This window comes from Diplotaxodon limnothrissa, linkage group LG9 (genome assembly GCF_057381915.1).
Source record: "Diplotaxodon limnothrissa isolate DT_005_m linkage group LG9, D_limnothrissa_male_GT1.1, whole genome shotgun sequence".
Taxonomy (NCBI): domain Eukaryota; kingdom Metazoa; phylum Chordata; class Actinopteri; order Cichliformes; family Cichlidae; genus Diplotaxodon; species Diplotaxodon limnothrissa.
The window spans coordinates 3,299,678-3,314,486 of record NC_140604.1 but is presented as its reverse complement, the minus strand read 5'-3'; the positions used below and the strand labels follow the sequence as shown (position 1 = coordinate 3,314,486).

Sequence of the window (14,809 nt, the reverse complement as noted above, 5' to 3'; positions counted from 1 at the left end):
CAGTGTGTCTACGTTGATGTATTTTCAGAGTCCTTCAATGACTTCATGTTTTTCCACAAAGGTCACAACAAAAGTCTTTCCCACAGCGATGACAGGGTTGAGAACTTGATCCATCTGTGTTGCTCTGCTTCTAAACAAAGACACAAAGACAGTGTAAGTCAGTCCGTCAACATTTTTATCCTGAACGTCGCCTGAAATAAAGAGCATCTCTGCCAAAGTCCAATTACATTTTACTGCTTACATTATCACACTCAGCTCAATTTAATGTGCTATAAAAACGATAAGAGTAAAAACATTAAATCAATACTAGTTTAATGCTACAATAACAGTAATACAATTCTCAAACACTATCCCTAAAAACCTGTGATCAGAGTCTGAATAATCATTCAGAGCTGCCTTTCCATGCAGTAGAATTGCTAACATGCTAACACAATTTGATGAGCAGAGTTGTTTCAAACAGTCGGGCTGACAAGATAAACATAAAAATACATACCTCACAGTAACTGCACTTGTAGAGTCTTTCTGGTGTGGATCTGTTGGTGTCGTCTCAGAGAATGTGGAGATTTAAAAGTCTTCTCACACAGGTCACATTTATAAGGGCTCTCCTCAGAGTGGGTAAACATGTGACATCGTAACTCTCTGTTTGTAGCAAAGTGTTTGCCACACTGATCACAACTGTACACATCATGTCTGGTGTGAATGCGTAGGTGTGTATTTCGCCTCCCTATCCGGCTGAAAGTTTTTCCACAAATGTCACAGCTGTATGCCTTAATTCCAGAGTGGGTAACTAGATGACTCTGTAAGCTGCTACTGTGAGTAAAAGCTCTGCAACACTGATCACAGCTGTACGCTTTAACTCCACTGTGGATCAGTTGGTGTGTTTTTAAGTTTCCAGGCTGGGTAAAAGACTTTCCACACTCGTCACAGCTGAATGGTTTCTCTCCACTGTGGATCAGTTGGTGTGTTTTTAAGCTTCCAGACTTGGTAAAAGACTTTCCACACTCATCACAGCTGAACGGTCTCTCTCCAGTGTGGATGAGTTGGTGTGTTTTTAAGCTTCCAGATTGGGTAAAAGACTTTCCACACTCATCACAGCTGAACGGTCTCTCTCCAGTGTGGATCAGTTGGTGTGTTTTTAAGTGTCCAGATTGGGTAAAAGACTTTCCACACTCATCACAGCTGAATGGTCTCTCTCCAGTGTGGATCAGTTGGTGTGTTTTTAAGCTTTCAGATTTGGTAAAAGACTTTCCACAGTCGTCACAGCTGAACGGTCTCTCTCCAGTGTGGATCAGTTGGTGTGTTTTTAAGTTTCCAGAGTGGGTAAAAGACTTTCCACACTCATCACAGCTGAATGGTCTCTCTCCAGTGTGGATCAGTTGGTGTTTTTTTAAGCTTCCAGATAAGGTGAAAGACTTTCCACACTCATCACAGCTGAACAGTCTCTCTCCACTGTGGATCTGTTGGTGTGCTTTCAGAGAATGTGGAGATTTAAAAGTCTTCTCACACAGGTCACATTTATAAGGTCTCTCCTCAGAGTGGGTAAACATGTGACATCGTAACTTTCTGTTTGTAGCAAACTGTTTGCCACACTGCTCACAGCTGTACACATCATGTCTGGTGTGAATGCGTAGGTGAATATTTCTGTACCCTACATGGCTGAAAGTTTTTCCACAAAAGTCACAGCTGTATGCCTTAATTCCAGAGTGGGTAACTAGATGACTCCGTAAGCTGCTACTGCGAGTAAAAGCTCTGCCACACTGATCACAGCTGTACGCTTTAAGTCCACTGTGAATGAGATGGTGACTTTTTAGGGCTTTCTTCCAGGAAAAAGACTTTCCACACAAGTCACAGCTGAACGGTCTCTCTCCAGTGTGGATGACCTGATGGATTTGTAGTGAATCCTTCTTAAGAAAATCCTTCCCACACTCTTCACAGCTGTACGCTTTAACTCCACCGTGGATCAGTTGGTGTGTTTTTAAGCTTCCAGACTGGGTAAAAGACTTTCCACACTCATCACAGCTGAATGGTCTCTCTCCAGTGTGGATCAGTTGGTGTTTTTTTAAGTTTCCAGAGTGGGTAAAAGACTTTCCACAGTCTCCACAGCTGAACGGTCTCTCTCCAGTGTGGATCAGTTGGTGTGTTTTTAAGCTTCCAGAGTGGGTAAAAGACTTTCCACAGTCTCCACAGCTGAACGGTCTCTCTCCAGTGTGGATCAGTTGGTGTCTTTTTAAGTGTCCAGATTGGGTAAAAGACTTTCCACACTCGTCACAGCTGAACGGTCTCTCTCCAGTGTGGATGACCTGATGCATTTTTAGGGAAGCTTTCACAGTAAAATATTTCCCAAACTTGTCACAGTTGTATTTTTTTCTTCCACTTCTTTCTTCAACGAATTTGTCGGGCTCCTGAGAGCGCTGACTTCTCGATCCACGTTGGTCCTGCAGTGACAGAGATACAAACAGAGGCAGTGAGTTGTGGGAAATACATTATTCTAACCGGCCTTTTATTAGTGGTATTTTGTGACCTTTTATTAAATAAGTAGTTACACTTATTTTCATACACACATTGCAAATGTGCTCATGAGAGTTGGCATTCAGTCTTTTGAGGGTCAATGCAAACACACTTACAGACACAGATAAATATTAGACTTGTTTCTAGGGCAAAGGTGAGAGACATTTGGCCTGCAAAGTGCCTGTACGCCTGCTCAGTGAGATTAGCACAGGATGTCACAGGAGAAAAAAAAGCAGGAAACACAGAAGCTGTGTCCCAAAACGTCGGCTGCATCCTTCGGAGGACCCCAGCCTTCGCGGTCTACGTGGGCCGGGTCCTTCAAAGACCGAGAAGGCCGGAAGTGCGAGGTTGCGAAATGGGATAGTCTAGCCTTCAAATTTGCGTCACCGCTGTCTTGGTGGAGTTTAATAAACTCGGCCGTCTGCTCCTTGCTATCTAAAATATAACAGGACACTGGCATAAATTCTCGACCGTCTCACACTTCTGTTTAATCAGTTTTCTGTTTAACGTTTATTCAGCTGTGTGAAAATCCTGGAGGAACCCACCCGATGGATTAATAAAGTTTTATTTACTCTAATAATCTAATAACTTTGATCTCAGCCAAACCGATTTACTCTGGAACAAATAAAACAACGAAAAAAGGCAAACAATTACATTTTTAAGTTGTCCAAGTGACTTATATATCATGTTTAACTTGAGTAGCGAAAAAGCGGGGGTCTGAAAACGATGAAGCCAGGAGTCCGCTGCTCTCGCCGGCTGAAGTGACCATTGAACCCCCGGCTTGCTATCGAGCTGGTGGGTAACAGACGTCTCCAAAAACGTTGGCACATTTTTGCAAATATGCGATGTCTTGATAAACCGAGCAGATATTTGTATTTTACACAGCTACAATCTCGCCTGAAAATATGTTAAAAGTTGAGTAATAAGAGTAATAAGACTAATTTTAAAACTTAGCAGCGGCCGCCATTGTTGGCAGCTGAAATTTGGCTGTCCCGCGCTATGAATTCTGGGATATGGTGGGCCACGAAGGACACACCCGACACATCCTTCAAATTCGGGGAAATGAAGGACGCATTTGTCGGCCGCATTTGAAGGAGTCGACGAATTGGGACAGCCTTCGTCGCCTGGCTGTGACGTAATCGGCCTTCAAATGCGGCCTCCGGAGGATGCAGCCGACGTTTTGTGACACATCTATAGTGTGAGACGGTGAGGAAGTGTTATACAAGTCAAGAGAGTTAAAAAAGGAAATGTGTCTAACTGTTTCTAACTGTAACTGACGCATATTATGTCTGCTTACGTATTGTGACGCTGGACTTTAATATACAAAAGTAGTGTGATGTGTGCTTCCTAGTTAAGACCTCTGTAAGTGAGTGACGCTGCAGACCTCTCCCGCGTACGTGTAATCAATAAATCATTGTTTGACTGGACTTCTCTGGAGTGTTGGTTGTTTTTTCTCGAACTCAAATAAAAGGATCGGGACAGTGTGAAATGCAGTCGTGAAACAAACTGAACCTTCAAACTCCCTCCATTAACACTAGTTGTAAACCCGAGGCTGGTAGTGATGTGAAGTTCATGAACAAGTTTGCTCTAAGAGTCCATTCTTTGTAGTGAACGAGACAAACTGGCTTCTGTCACGAGAAGATAAATAACCCCCCCTTACCCCACCCGTTTCAACATATCTACATGCATTTGTGTGTGTGTGTGTGTGTATATATATATATACAAACACACACACACACATATATACACACACACATGTACACTTTTTTTTATGCGGGCACAGGAAGATGCGGTTGCTGAACTTGGACACAGCTAGGTACAGCAAGCTGCTTCTTCTTCTTCTGGGTTTTATGGCAGCTGGCATCCTTGTACATGCAGTGCTGCCATCTTCTGTTTCAGTCCGTTATTACAATCTTTAAACCTACTGCTTATTCCTGCGTCTTTTGGGATCTTAAATAGCTTCAAACGACGTATCGACTATTAAATTAGTCGTTGACGATTTTGATTGTTGACGTAATCGTGACTAGTTGACTAATCGTGGCAGCCCTAATATATATATATCAATATTTTTCAATACACGTGTCCATATTTATGTCTCCAGATTGTTTGTATAGTGAGCCTTTAAGACTGTACTCTTGGAACAGTTTTTATTTTTGCTGCTTTTGTCTTACACTGTCAAATAAACACAGATTTGCAGCGTTTGTGTCATGGTCCTGGGTCGTTGACCCAGCGTTTTGTGTTTATTCTGATTTGTTTAGGGGTTAACCTGAAGTTTGGTGTATTGTCAGCCCTACCTGTGTCTGTCCTTGGTGCTCTGTTCATGTCCCCGTGTAGTGTTGTAAATCAGTCTGTGTTTCCTGTTTTACTTTGAAGGCTCGTGTTCTGGATTTCCTGTTCCATTCTGAAGGTCTGTATCTGTGTCATTGTGTTCAGCTTGTGTCCTCCAGTCATTATGTGTATTCAGATCAGCTGTTCTTCCCTCCTGTGTGCGATCACCCGATTACCGTGTGTGTGTATATATAGTGGGTGTCGGTCTGTGTTTGTTGTCGGCTCGTCTGCGTTCATCCATGTATCACTGCGTTATCTGCGTTCCTCCGTGTATCTCTGCATTCCTCTGTATCTCTGCATTCATCTGCGTTCTATGGTGTTTCGTTCCACCTCTGTGAATAAACGTCACTCATATCATCAGTTTGCTGCATCTTGGGTCCTCCTTTTCCTCCACACCACACGGCTCCCTCCGCCAGCCGTGACAGTTTGTATGTGTGTGCAAAAGGAAATCTGCCAGGCCTCAAAGACAATGGGTGCTTTGCACAACAAAAGCAGGATGTGAATCGAGCATATGACCTGTACAAATCTCAGCAGGGGTGATTAACACCTCGGGACTTTCACCAGAAAATAAAAAAGTCAGTAATTCTAGTAGGTGTTGGGTTCAGGGGATTTCTGCAAATTTGCGCAGGGTTAGTAAATCAAGTGTTGAAGTTAGCTCGGTGCTTACCTTTAGATGAGCCCACAAACCGAGAGAAACTCCGTGATGAAGCTGGAACTCTTTCCAAACACAGGAAACAGATCAGGGAGCAGAGACCCACGTGGTTCACGCTGATCTCAGCTACGATCCAGGAGACAAGGTTGGGCGGATCGATGCAGATATCGATCCAGATGTTGGTAGTGGTTGTTGATCGATACGTTAGTTTGTTTCTCTCCTGTAGATTTACTTCTTTAATCGCTGTGGATGAAAAAGCAGCTCTGTCTGTGTGAGCACCTCTTCTTATGCGGCAGACGCACTTTGCTCCGCCCCCTTCTTCCTGCCCTGCTGGGATTTGTTACTGTGCCGTCACGTGACTCAGATGCGCTCAGAAGACGCATTTGGACTGCAGAGACTGAGAAAGAGGAGCAACATGTGGAGATATTTTATGACTGTAATTTAAAATGCTGGAGAACAGATGGAAGGCGTGTCAAGCCACAGGAGACCACAACAAGCTGTAGAGTTCAGCTTATTTTTTCACACCTCAGTTAAATGCTTTGACTGAAGTCTCACTGCACACACTCAAACTTAGTGTTTGTGTACACCTTGGTCATTATAACCTGACACTGATCAGTGCTGCTCTGACGATCACACTCACATCCATGTAATCATTTAACTGGGGTGATCTGGATTTACTGCACAATGCTGAATGTGTCCTTACAGTACAGGGAATAACTCTCTCTGTGTTCCTGTAGAGAAAGAAAGAAAGACTCACTCATGCTTTTCCACACATGTGACAAATTCAAAAAGCTAAACTACACATTGTTGTACTCTTTTAGGATGGAACAGCTTTCAGATTTATTTACTCTTAAAAGGATAAAATATGTTTTTAAGAATTTTGCATTCAAGACGAGAATGTTTAAATAAGTCATGTAAATGAGAATTTCAAAGTTGGTGGCTGCAGTATATACAAATTGGTGTATCTCAAAAATAAAACTATGAAGACACTCAAAATTAATTTGGAAACTGTTTTATGCAACTTTTTTACATTTCCAATTTTGAGGGATGAACCTCTGAAATTTCTTTAACTAGAAATTTGTGTAAAAATAAACATTTGGGATATAATGGTTGTATTGATGTATAGCAACTTGAAATACTCCCAGAAATGGCACTACAACATGTAAAAATATAACGATAAGCTCAGGCAGACTTGGTTCTGTGGTAGGTCTAAAGGGTTAAACTGCTTCCTCACATCTGCTTCATGAATATGAAGGGTTGTAGTGGGAGAAGGTGGTGTGAAATCCTCATAGCTGTGGAGTGAGGGGGGAGCTCCTGTGGGTGAAGTCTTTGATGGTGGTGATGGCTCTGTGCTGGTGGGAGTGGGGAGGTGGGGGGGATGATGGACCAAAGTGTCTCTATTGTTGGGGAAGGTGGAGGTGTCAAGGCTGCTTGACGTCTCATCAAACCAGCAGTAAAGGTCGTTGAGGGTGTTGGCCAGCAGCAGGTCGTCAGTGGAGTGGGGCTGTGTGCTTATATCCTTACTCTCATTTCCCTTAGCGTATCTGTAACATGCAACTTCTGTCGGTGCTGTGCTACTGGAAACTGAATTTCCCGGAGGAACCGAGCCGAGGGATTAATAAAGGTCCATCCATCCATCGGACATTTGCGCACATGCTTAAAAATTTCATTGACCCCATTTCCTCCAAAGTAAAATTCTAGCTGCACATGTCCATGAAAATTTCTCCCACTGAAATGAGAGCCAGCACTGTTTTGCAGTATGTTTTAAGTTACATTGTTTTGAGTTTGTCATAAATATTTATTGCACAGTTTAAAGCACTTCCGAGTTTTCCTGAATATTGAGTCTTTTTTGTGGTCAATTGTTTGTACCAAAATAATTGATTCGTTTTGGCGTTTTCAGTGTTCCAAGTGACTTCTCAGTAAACAGTACATTTGCACACTGAAAACAGCCCACTGAATGAACAATGGGCTGTAAGGTCAGTTTCTTCATCATTAATATGCAAATCATGACCATTGATCAAATTCAACGAGTACCCTTCACAGAGAGTTGGGGAATGGCTGCAATCCCAGCATTGTAAGATGGTGAAAGATGTACCCTTAGGGTTAGGGGCTCCAGATTGGATCATGGAGGTAGTGGACCCCCTGCCCTGCAATAATACATACAAAACCCAACAATCCCTTTGGTGACAATGGGAAGGAAAATCTCGCTTTTAACAGGAAGAAATCAGAAATCTCCGACAGAACCAGGTTCAGGTTCTTCTTTCACCCCACAGACGGTTGGGGTGAAAGAAGGAAAACAGGATAAAGATATGCTGTGGAAGACAGACGGAGATTAATAACAAGTATGATTGAATGCAGAGAGGTCTGTTAACACATAGTGAGTGAGAAAGCTGACTGAGGAAGAAATACTCAACACATCATGGGAATCCCCCAGCAGCCTACACCTATTGCAGCATAAATAAGGGAGAATTCAGGGTCACCTGGTCCAGCCCTAACTATATGTTTTAGTAAAAGGGAAAGTTTGAAGCCTAATCTTCAAAGTAGAGATAGTGTAGAGTAGAGAGTATCTGCCTCACCAATCCCACTGGAAACTGGTTCCACAGAAGAGGGACCTGAAAACTCAAGGCTCTGCCTCCCATTCTACTTTTAAATATTCTAGGAACAACAACTAAGCCCTGTCAGTACTGCAGCATTTTGGATTAACTGCAGGCTTCTCGGGGAGCCAAGACCAAAACCCAAACCCAAAGTGGGTTTTGGTCAGTGGTTGTTGATCAATGGTCATGAGAATTTGCATAATTATGATTGTCTGCGAAGGTTCTCAGTCATCCAGGTCATCGTAGTCAAAGGAGCTTGCAAAGAAAAGCGTCTGGACTTCTTCAGTTAAAGAAGTCCAGACGCTTTTCTTTGCAAGCTCCTTTGACCATAATTAAGATTAAGGAACTGACCTCCCAGCCCATCGTTCCTTCAGTGGGCTGGTTTCAGTCATTATGCAAATGTCCTGTTTATAAGATTGAAACCTGCAGTCAGCTGAGACTGAAGAAGTCACCTGGATGAGTGACGACGTTCTCCCACAAAACACTACGTCCAGATGAACACAATCAACTTTTGGAGATTTATTTTCCTGGATGATTGAGAATGCATCAAGACAATATATTGTGGTGGTTAATGTGCAGCTCTTGGTAATTTGGGAGAATCATGTTTTTAATCATGTTGTGGATTGAATGTTGGGTTTTATTTTATTTTGTCTACAGAAGTTTTTCTCACCTGTGATCGTTCAGATTGATTTGTTGGATTGACTTGAATCACGTGAAGGTTTAAAGCTGCTCCTCCCCCAAAAAGAATAAAGTATAATCATGAAGAATGTAATAATGTCTTCCTGTGTCAAACACAGCTGCAGTCAAAGCCAGGAAGGAAAGCTGGTTAAAACTGTTGAAAGGCCCATCGAGGGAATTCAGATGTTCTGTTCAGTTTTCTTTCTATAGTGAAAGTTCACAGCAACAGTCGTCTTAAACTGCTTCATGTTGTGATCCACTGTATGGTTTATGATGGAGACACTGAGTCTGGTTCAGCTGCTTTGTTGGATTCTGTATGTTAAAGAGTCTGTTTACATGGTGGAGGTGGTGGGGGCTGAAGGTGTTGAAGTGGGTGGGGTAGGGGAGATTATTTATCTCCTTGTGGCAGAAGCCAGTTTGTCTCGTTCGCTACAAAGAATCGGCTTGTAGAGCAAACTTGTTCATGAACTTCACATCACCAGCCTGGGGTTTACAACTAGTGTTAATTGAGGACGTTCGAAGGTTCAGTTTGTTCCACGACTGCATTTCACGACTGCCTGTTTGTATCTGTCACTGGAGGACCAACGTGGACCGAGAAGTCAGCGCTCAAAGCTTGGGAAAGTCAGTCTTTTACGCAGACTTCAAACTTAAAAACACACCAGTTAAAGCGTACATGTGATCAGTGTGGCAGAGATTTTACTCACAGTAAGAGCTTACAGAGTCATCTAGTTACCCACTCTAGAATTAAAGCATACAGCTGTGTGGAAAAATTTTAAGCCGGATAGAAAGCCAGTAGTAATATAGCTGTACTTTTTTTTATTGTTCTCATTTTTCAGAGGGAGACATGCAAGCATGGGACCTCTCAGACTCGCCAGACTCCCCACCACCATGGTTGCCAATCCAGACCCCACCACCTCCCCCCACCCCCTCCCCCCCACAGTTGTGCAGGATCCTACAGGATCAGGTCTGTGTGAGGAAACTATTATCGACATCAAGCTTGCAACCAACCACCTGGTGATGTTGGCGCTAAACGCCTTTCTACAGGAAACATGCTACGGATGTCAAACAGCTCATCCCAGTCAACTGCAACACAGCTGCTTGCTAAGCATGTCTGTTATACCCAGCGCATAAATGTCTGTATGTCAGTGCTGATCATTCAAACCCTGTTTAAAATGTGACACACATGTTGTCCGAAAACAATTCCTCTAAATTTGCAAAGTTAATGATTTAAAAACATATTTTCGAATTTTTAGTTGCATGTCAAACATATGATAGACTCTTGAGCATGTTTATATAGCTACATTCACAATGGTATAACCATGCTAAATAAAAGATGCCTGTCAGGGAGTTTTTATTGTTTTATTTGCTTATGCTTCAAAAGTTATGTTATACATATTTCACCAGACACAGTTTTCTGTTAAAACAGGAAGCTGACCCTGTGACACTGACAAGAGACCAGCACAGAAATACATATCCGCAGAAGTTGACTTGCATTATATTATTCTTAGAAATTGACCTGCAACACACATACTCTGTGACACACACACACACACAGCTTGCATGCAGACAGACATCAGGACCTGCGTGACAGGAAATGTGATTATATTTGCATATTGACGATGTAACCTATAAAAATAAACGAATACTGCAGTTCGGTGTGATTTGCTCTGAGCTTTTCACCCGTGCAGCACGTTAACCTACACAAGTGTCTAATTGTTGTTTATTCACCTGACTGTTTGTTAACTGTAAATCTCTGACATTTAATTGGTCCTTCGAAGCCGTTAATGGACTGGTATTAATGATAATATTATGCTCCATTTCACAGTGGTATCCTTCCTCAAGTCCCGACGCCGTGACAAGCCTGCGTCGAAGTCTCTGCAGAGCGCCCTCCAGGAAGGGTTGAAAGTCCAGGGACGCTAAAATTCGGGTCCTGGCCGACGTCATACACGCCCACGGCGCTGGGGCTTGAAAAGAGATGCCCGACAGACCGGCAACAGCGAAGCCAGGTGATTATTCCACATTTGACACACCTTGCGTAAAATTATCGGTGTTTAGGGTGACACTGTTCCAAGAAAACTCGTCCTACGGGGACTGGCAGTTTTAAGACTCGCTTGTAAGACGAAACTGGCAGTGTAATAGACACTCGTTTCGCAGTTAAAAAAAAAAGCTGGTAGTCTGAACGAGGGACTCGCCTGTAAGACGAAACTGGTAGTGTAATAGACACTCGTTTTGCAGTTAAAAAAGGCTGGAAGTCTAACTTTACTGGAAAGTAAATAAGTGTACGGAAAGTGTCAACTAACATAGGATAGAAATTGCGCGCATAAACTGTTTTCATTGTTTTGTTGGTGGAGTAAGTTGATTTAACAGCACATTAAGGTGTCTGAACTACTCCACTGAATTGTTTACCGTTGATAGCTCATGTACTGGCTGAATGAGGAAAAAGTTGTGCGTCATCACGTAAAATCGACAACCGCTTTCAAGAATAGCTTGAAAGTAGAAGCCTGTTGTTGATAACTTATCTTGTCCTTCGTGCCAGTGACAGCTTCACGGGTCTGACTGTATATTTAACTCAATAAAATACATTGTAATCAAACCTTCTACAAAACGAAACTAAATGGTTTGCAGTCCCTCTGCAGTAACTATTTTAAGAGGAACCTTACAAACAGAACTGAACAATGAAATATAGTTGGCATGACGATCATGCCCAGATTGTATAAAATAAATAAAAGGAAATCATTCACATGAAAACCTTTTCTATAAAAAAGAGAGATGCATAAGGTAGATTAAGGCTGTCTCATTGTTCAGCCAAGGAAAGTGTGTGGAAAGGTAAATGTCTCCAGCCTGGATGACGGGTGGGACTGCAGCCCACCCAGAGCCCTTGATGGATACAAAATAAAATATAAAAATAAAAATAATAATAAATTACTTGGTTCAACATGAAACAGAGAGAATGAATGTGACTGAAGATTGGATCTGAGATGAGGCAAACAGAAGACCAGTCTAAAAAGTAGGCACAAACCTGTTCAGAGAAAAAGCAAATTTGTACGGATTGGATGAATTCTAAATTATCTGTTTGCTGAGTAAGATGATCCTAACTATTAAATTGGCTCAGTAGTAGTATAGTGATTTACACTGATAAAATGTTGTAATATACTGTTGTCATTATATAGAAAGAAAAAGATGATAATATTAATAAAAATATAATATTAATGACAAGAAGTATCCTAGTCAGTATGATGTGAGATGGATAATTGTTTTTTTGTTTTTTTTAAATGACATCAGAAACAGCAGTATGCGACATTACGTGATGGCAGAGCTTCAGTTCATCCTTTGTCATTTTTTTTTTTTTTTTTTTTTTAATAAATAGGACAGGGGGAATGAATGAGAGAAAGAGGGGGAGAGAAAGAAAGAAAACCAAAGGGGAGAAGAGACGGTGAGAAGGGGGGGGAAGAGAGAGAAAAAAAAAAGAACTCCTGGGTCACCTGTATGGAGAAAAAAAAAAACAAACAAAAAAAAACAAACAGAGGAGACAGCAAACAACAAAGAGCAACATAATAATAGAGAAAACAAAGCACCATCACAATAAACTAGCTAGTCATAGATATCAATATTTACTAAATAATAAACGATATTGTGCAGCACGCAAGATAGACAGCGCACAGTGTGCTTTGAGGCAGCAGCCAAGAAAGCTTTAGTCCGCGTCTGTGAATACCCATGTGTGCATACCTGTGTGGATCAGCATGCTTGCATTCCAAAGGTTTCTCCTTTGGAAAAGATGATCCTAAACTATTAAATTGGCTCAGTAGTAGTATAGTAATTTACACTGATAAAATGTTGTAATATACTGTTGTCATTATATAGAAAGAAAAAGATGATAATATTAATAAAAATATAATATTAATGACAAGAAGTATCCTAGTCAGTATGATGTGAGATGGATAATTGTTATGAAGTAGTCTGCATCAAGCTTAAGGTTTGCTCAAACTCAGTATAATGACATATGAGATGAAGAAAATAAAGGCAATATCTAAACCAATTAGGTGCATAGAGGCACTTAACCTGCTTGAAAATCTGTCATTTATCCTAGATAAATATTACTGAGATGTAGAGCACATTTATAATGATAATTAATAAGCCAAACCCTGTGGATAATAGCTAAAGCTACAAGATTGAGAAGCTGATTTAAATATGTGGACACTACTAAGCTAATGAGCGAGTTAAACATTTTTATTTATTTGTTTCCGAGCGGAAGCTGCATAGGGGACAGCACAGGGAGCTGTCTATCAATGAATAGAAAACACACATACACAAAGTGTTACATGTGAAATTATTTTTGGAAAGAATCAGAAGTGAGATGGTTTTGAATTAAAAAATCAGTGAAAAGATGCATGAATTACACCTGATTATAACATGCAGAGGCAATGAAGAAAGCAGCTTACACTCACTGAACATTAACATGCATAGGAAAAGAAATGAAGACCTGCTTACACTTATACACATAACATAACATGAGTTGGTATTTCTGACCAGAGAGAGGGAAACGGGTAGTTTAAGTACTCAGGATCATAATGAAAATGTCTTAGTTGTGTTTCTTCAGGAGCAAAACAGACCTGGATTAATTCTCCACGTGCAGCGGTCGGAAGAAACCCATAGGTTAGCAAATTTGGGAAAGAAAACTGACTGCTTAAGGGGTCTGAAACACTGCAAAAGCAACATATGCAAATTCACGTACATGATTTACAAATGCCCAGTTTTAGAGCTGTAAACTGTGAGCAATTCAAAGTTTAAATATATATATATAGAGAGATGAAATAAGAAAACTTTAACTTCAAAGTTGAAATATGTAAGATGAGTGAAATGTGTGAATTCTTTGAGAAACAAGAAATTATTTAAACATGCCTTAAGTGAAAATGTAATGTTGCATCTATAGAGAAGAAAAAGCGTGCAGTATTTTAACAATAGACCTTTTAATAAAAACAACTGAAGCAACATGTAATACTCTGATTTTCCCAGTTAAAAAAAAAAAAAAGCAAACACTGGGAAATATCGGCTAGTACATGACCTTAGAGCAAAGAGGTCACGTACCTTGGCCACAGACTGACAGGACAAGGCAGACAGCTGTTAGACAGCAGAAAAGTAGCTGTACAATACGCTTCTAAGCCTGTCGCCAAACAACAAATGATGAGTTATTTAGGTCTTTGCAACTTTTGCAGACGTTGGATACCTGAATATGCACTGCCCAACCTTTGCAAAACTTGATCTGTGGCAAACACTTAGCTCTGAAAGATGAAATAGAATGGACACCAGAGGCAGACAAAGCATTTATTGACTTAAAACTTGCCCTGCAAACAAGCACAGTTTTAGCCTTGCCTGACTGTGACAAGCACTCTCCTTCCTGCGGAAGTAGATGGTGCCGAACACAGCTGTATGCTGAAGCTAACTGAAAAAAATGAAACCCCGACCAGACATTTTTAGTACACTGCAGCCTACTGTTTTAGAAGCGAAACCTTTAGCTTCCTCTTTTTCAGCACAGAGTGCAGAATTAGCGGCTATCATACGTGCATGCTGCGCAAAGGTCAAGATATATATATATTCACACTGACAGTCAATATGCGTTGCACACCAAAAAAGATAATTCAGAAATTACTGAAGGCAATAACTTCGCAGGCCAAGCCGCAAAGAAGGCCGCACAGCAACCAATATGAACTTTAATGTCTGAAACTTCACAGCTAATACCACTTGATGTACTTAGAGATGAATAGGAAGCCGCTCCTATAGCGGAGCGAAAGAAATGGCTAAAGTGTGGAGCACGGCTACAAAATTGCTACACAAGACAGCAGCATTAGTGACAAATAGCTTAAAGCATTTGTCAAGGGGTGGAATGATGAGTATCCTCCCCAAACACTTCTATACTCAAAATTTTGAAGCTTCAGCACAAGAGTTTATCAGAACATGCATGATTTGCCAGAAACATATTGCACAGGGAAACCTCAGGCCTAAAAGAGGCTTTTTCCCAACACCACCGCACCCATTTCACACAATCCACATG

The 14,809-nt window shown here is 41.3% G+C and overlaps 1 protein-coding gene across 1 annotated transcript; it reads right to left on the bottom strand.

Annotated features, from left to right (window-relative positions):
• Positions 1 to 494: 494 nt before the first annotated feature.
• On the bottom strand, positions 495 to 2,309 carry LOC146624989 (uncharacterized). The gene has a single exon (XM_085362581.1). The coding sequence runs from the start codon at positions 2,307 to 2,309 to the stop codon at positions 495 to 497; it is 1,815 nt and encodes a 604-aa protein (XP_085218707.1).
• Between the last annotated feature and the right edge of the window lie 12,500 nt (positions 2,310 to 14,809).

Bases quoted from the DNA above. Each gene is read 5' to 3' on its own strand.
- LOC146624989 (XM_085362581.1), bottom strand. From the start codon at position 2,309: ATGCATCAGGTCATCCACACTGGAGAGAGACCGTTCAGCTGTGACGAG.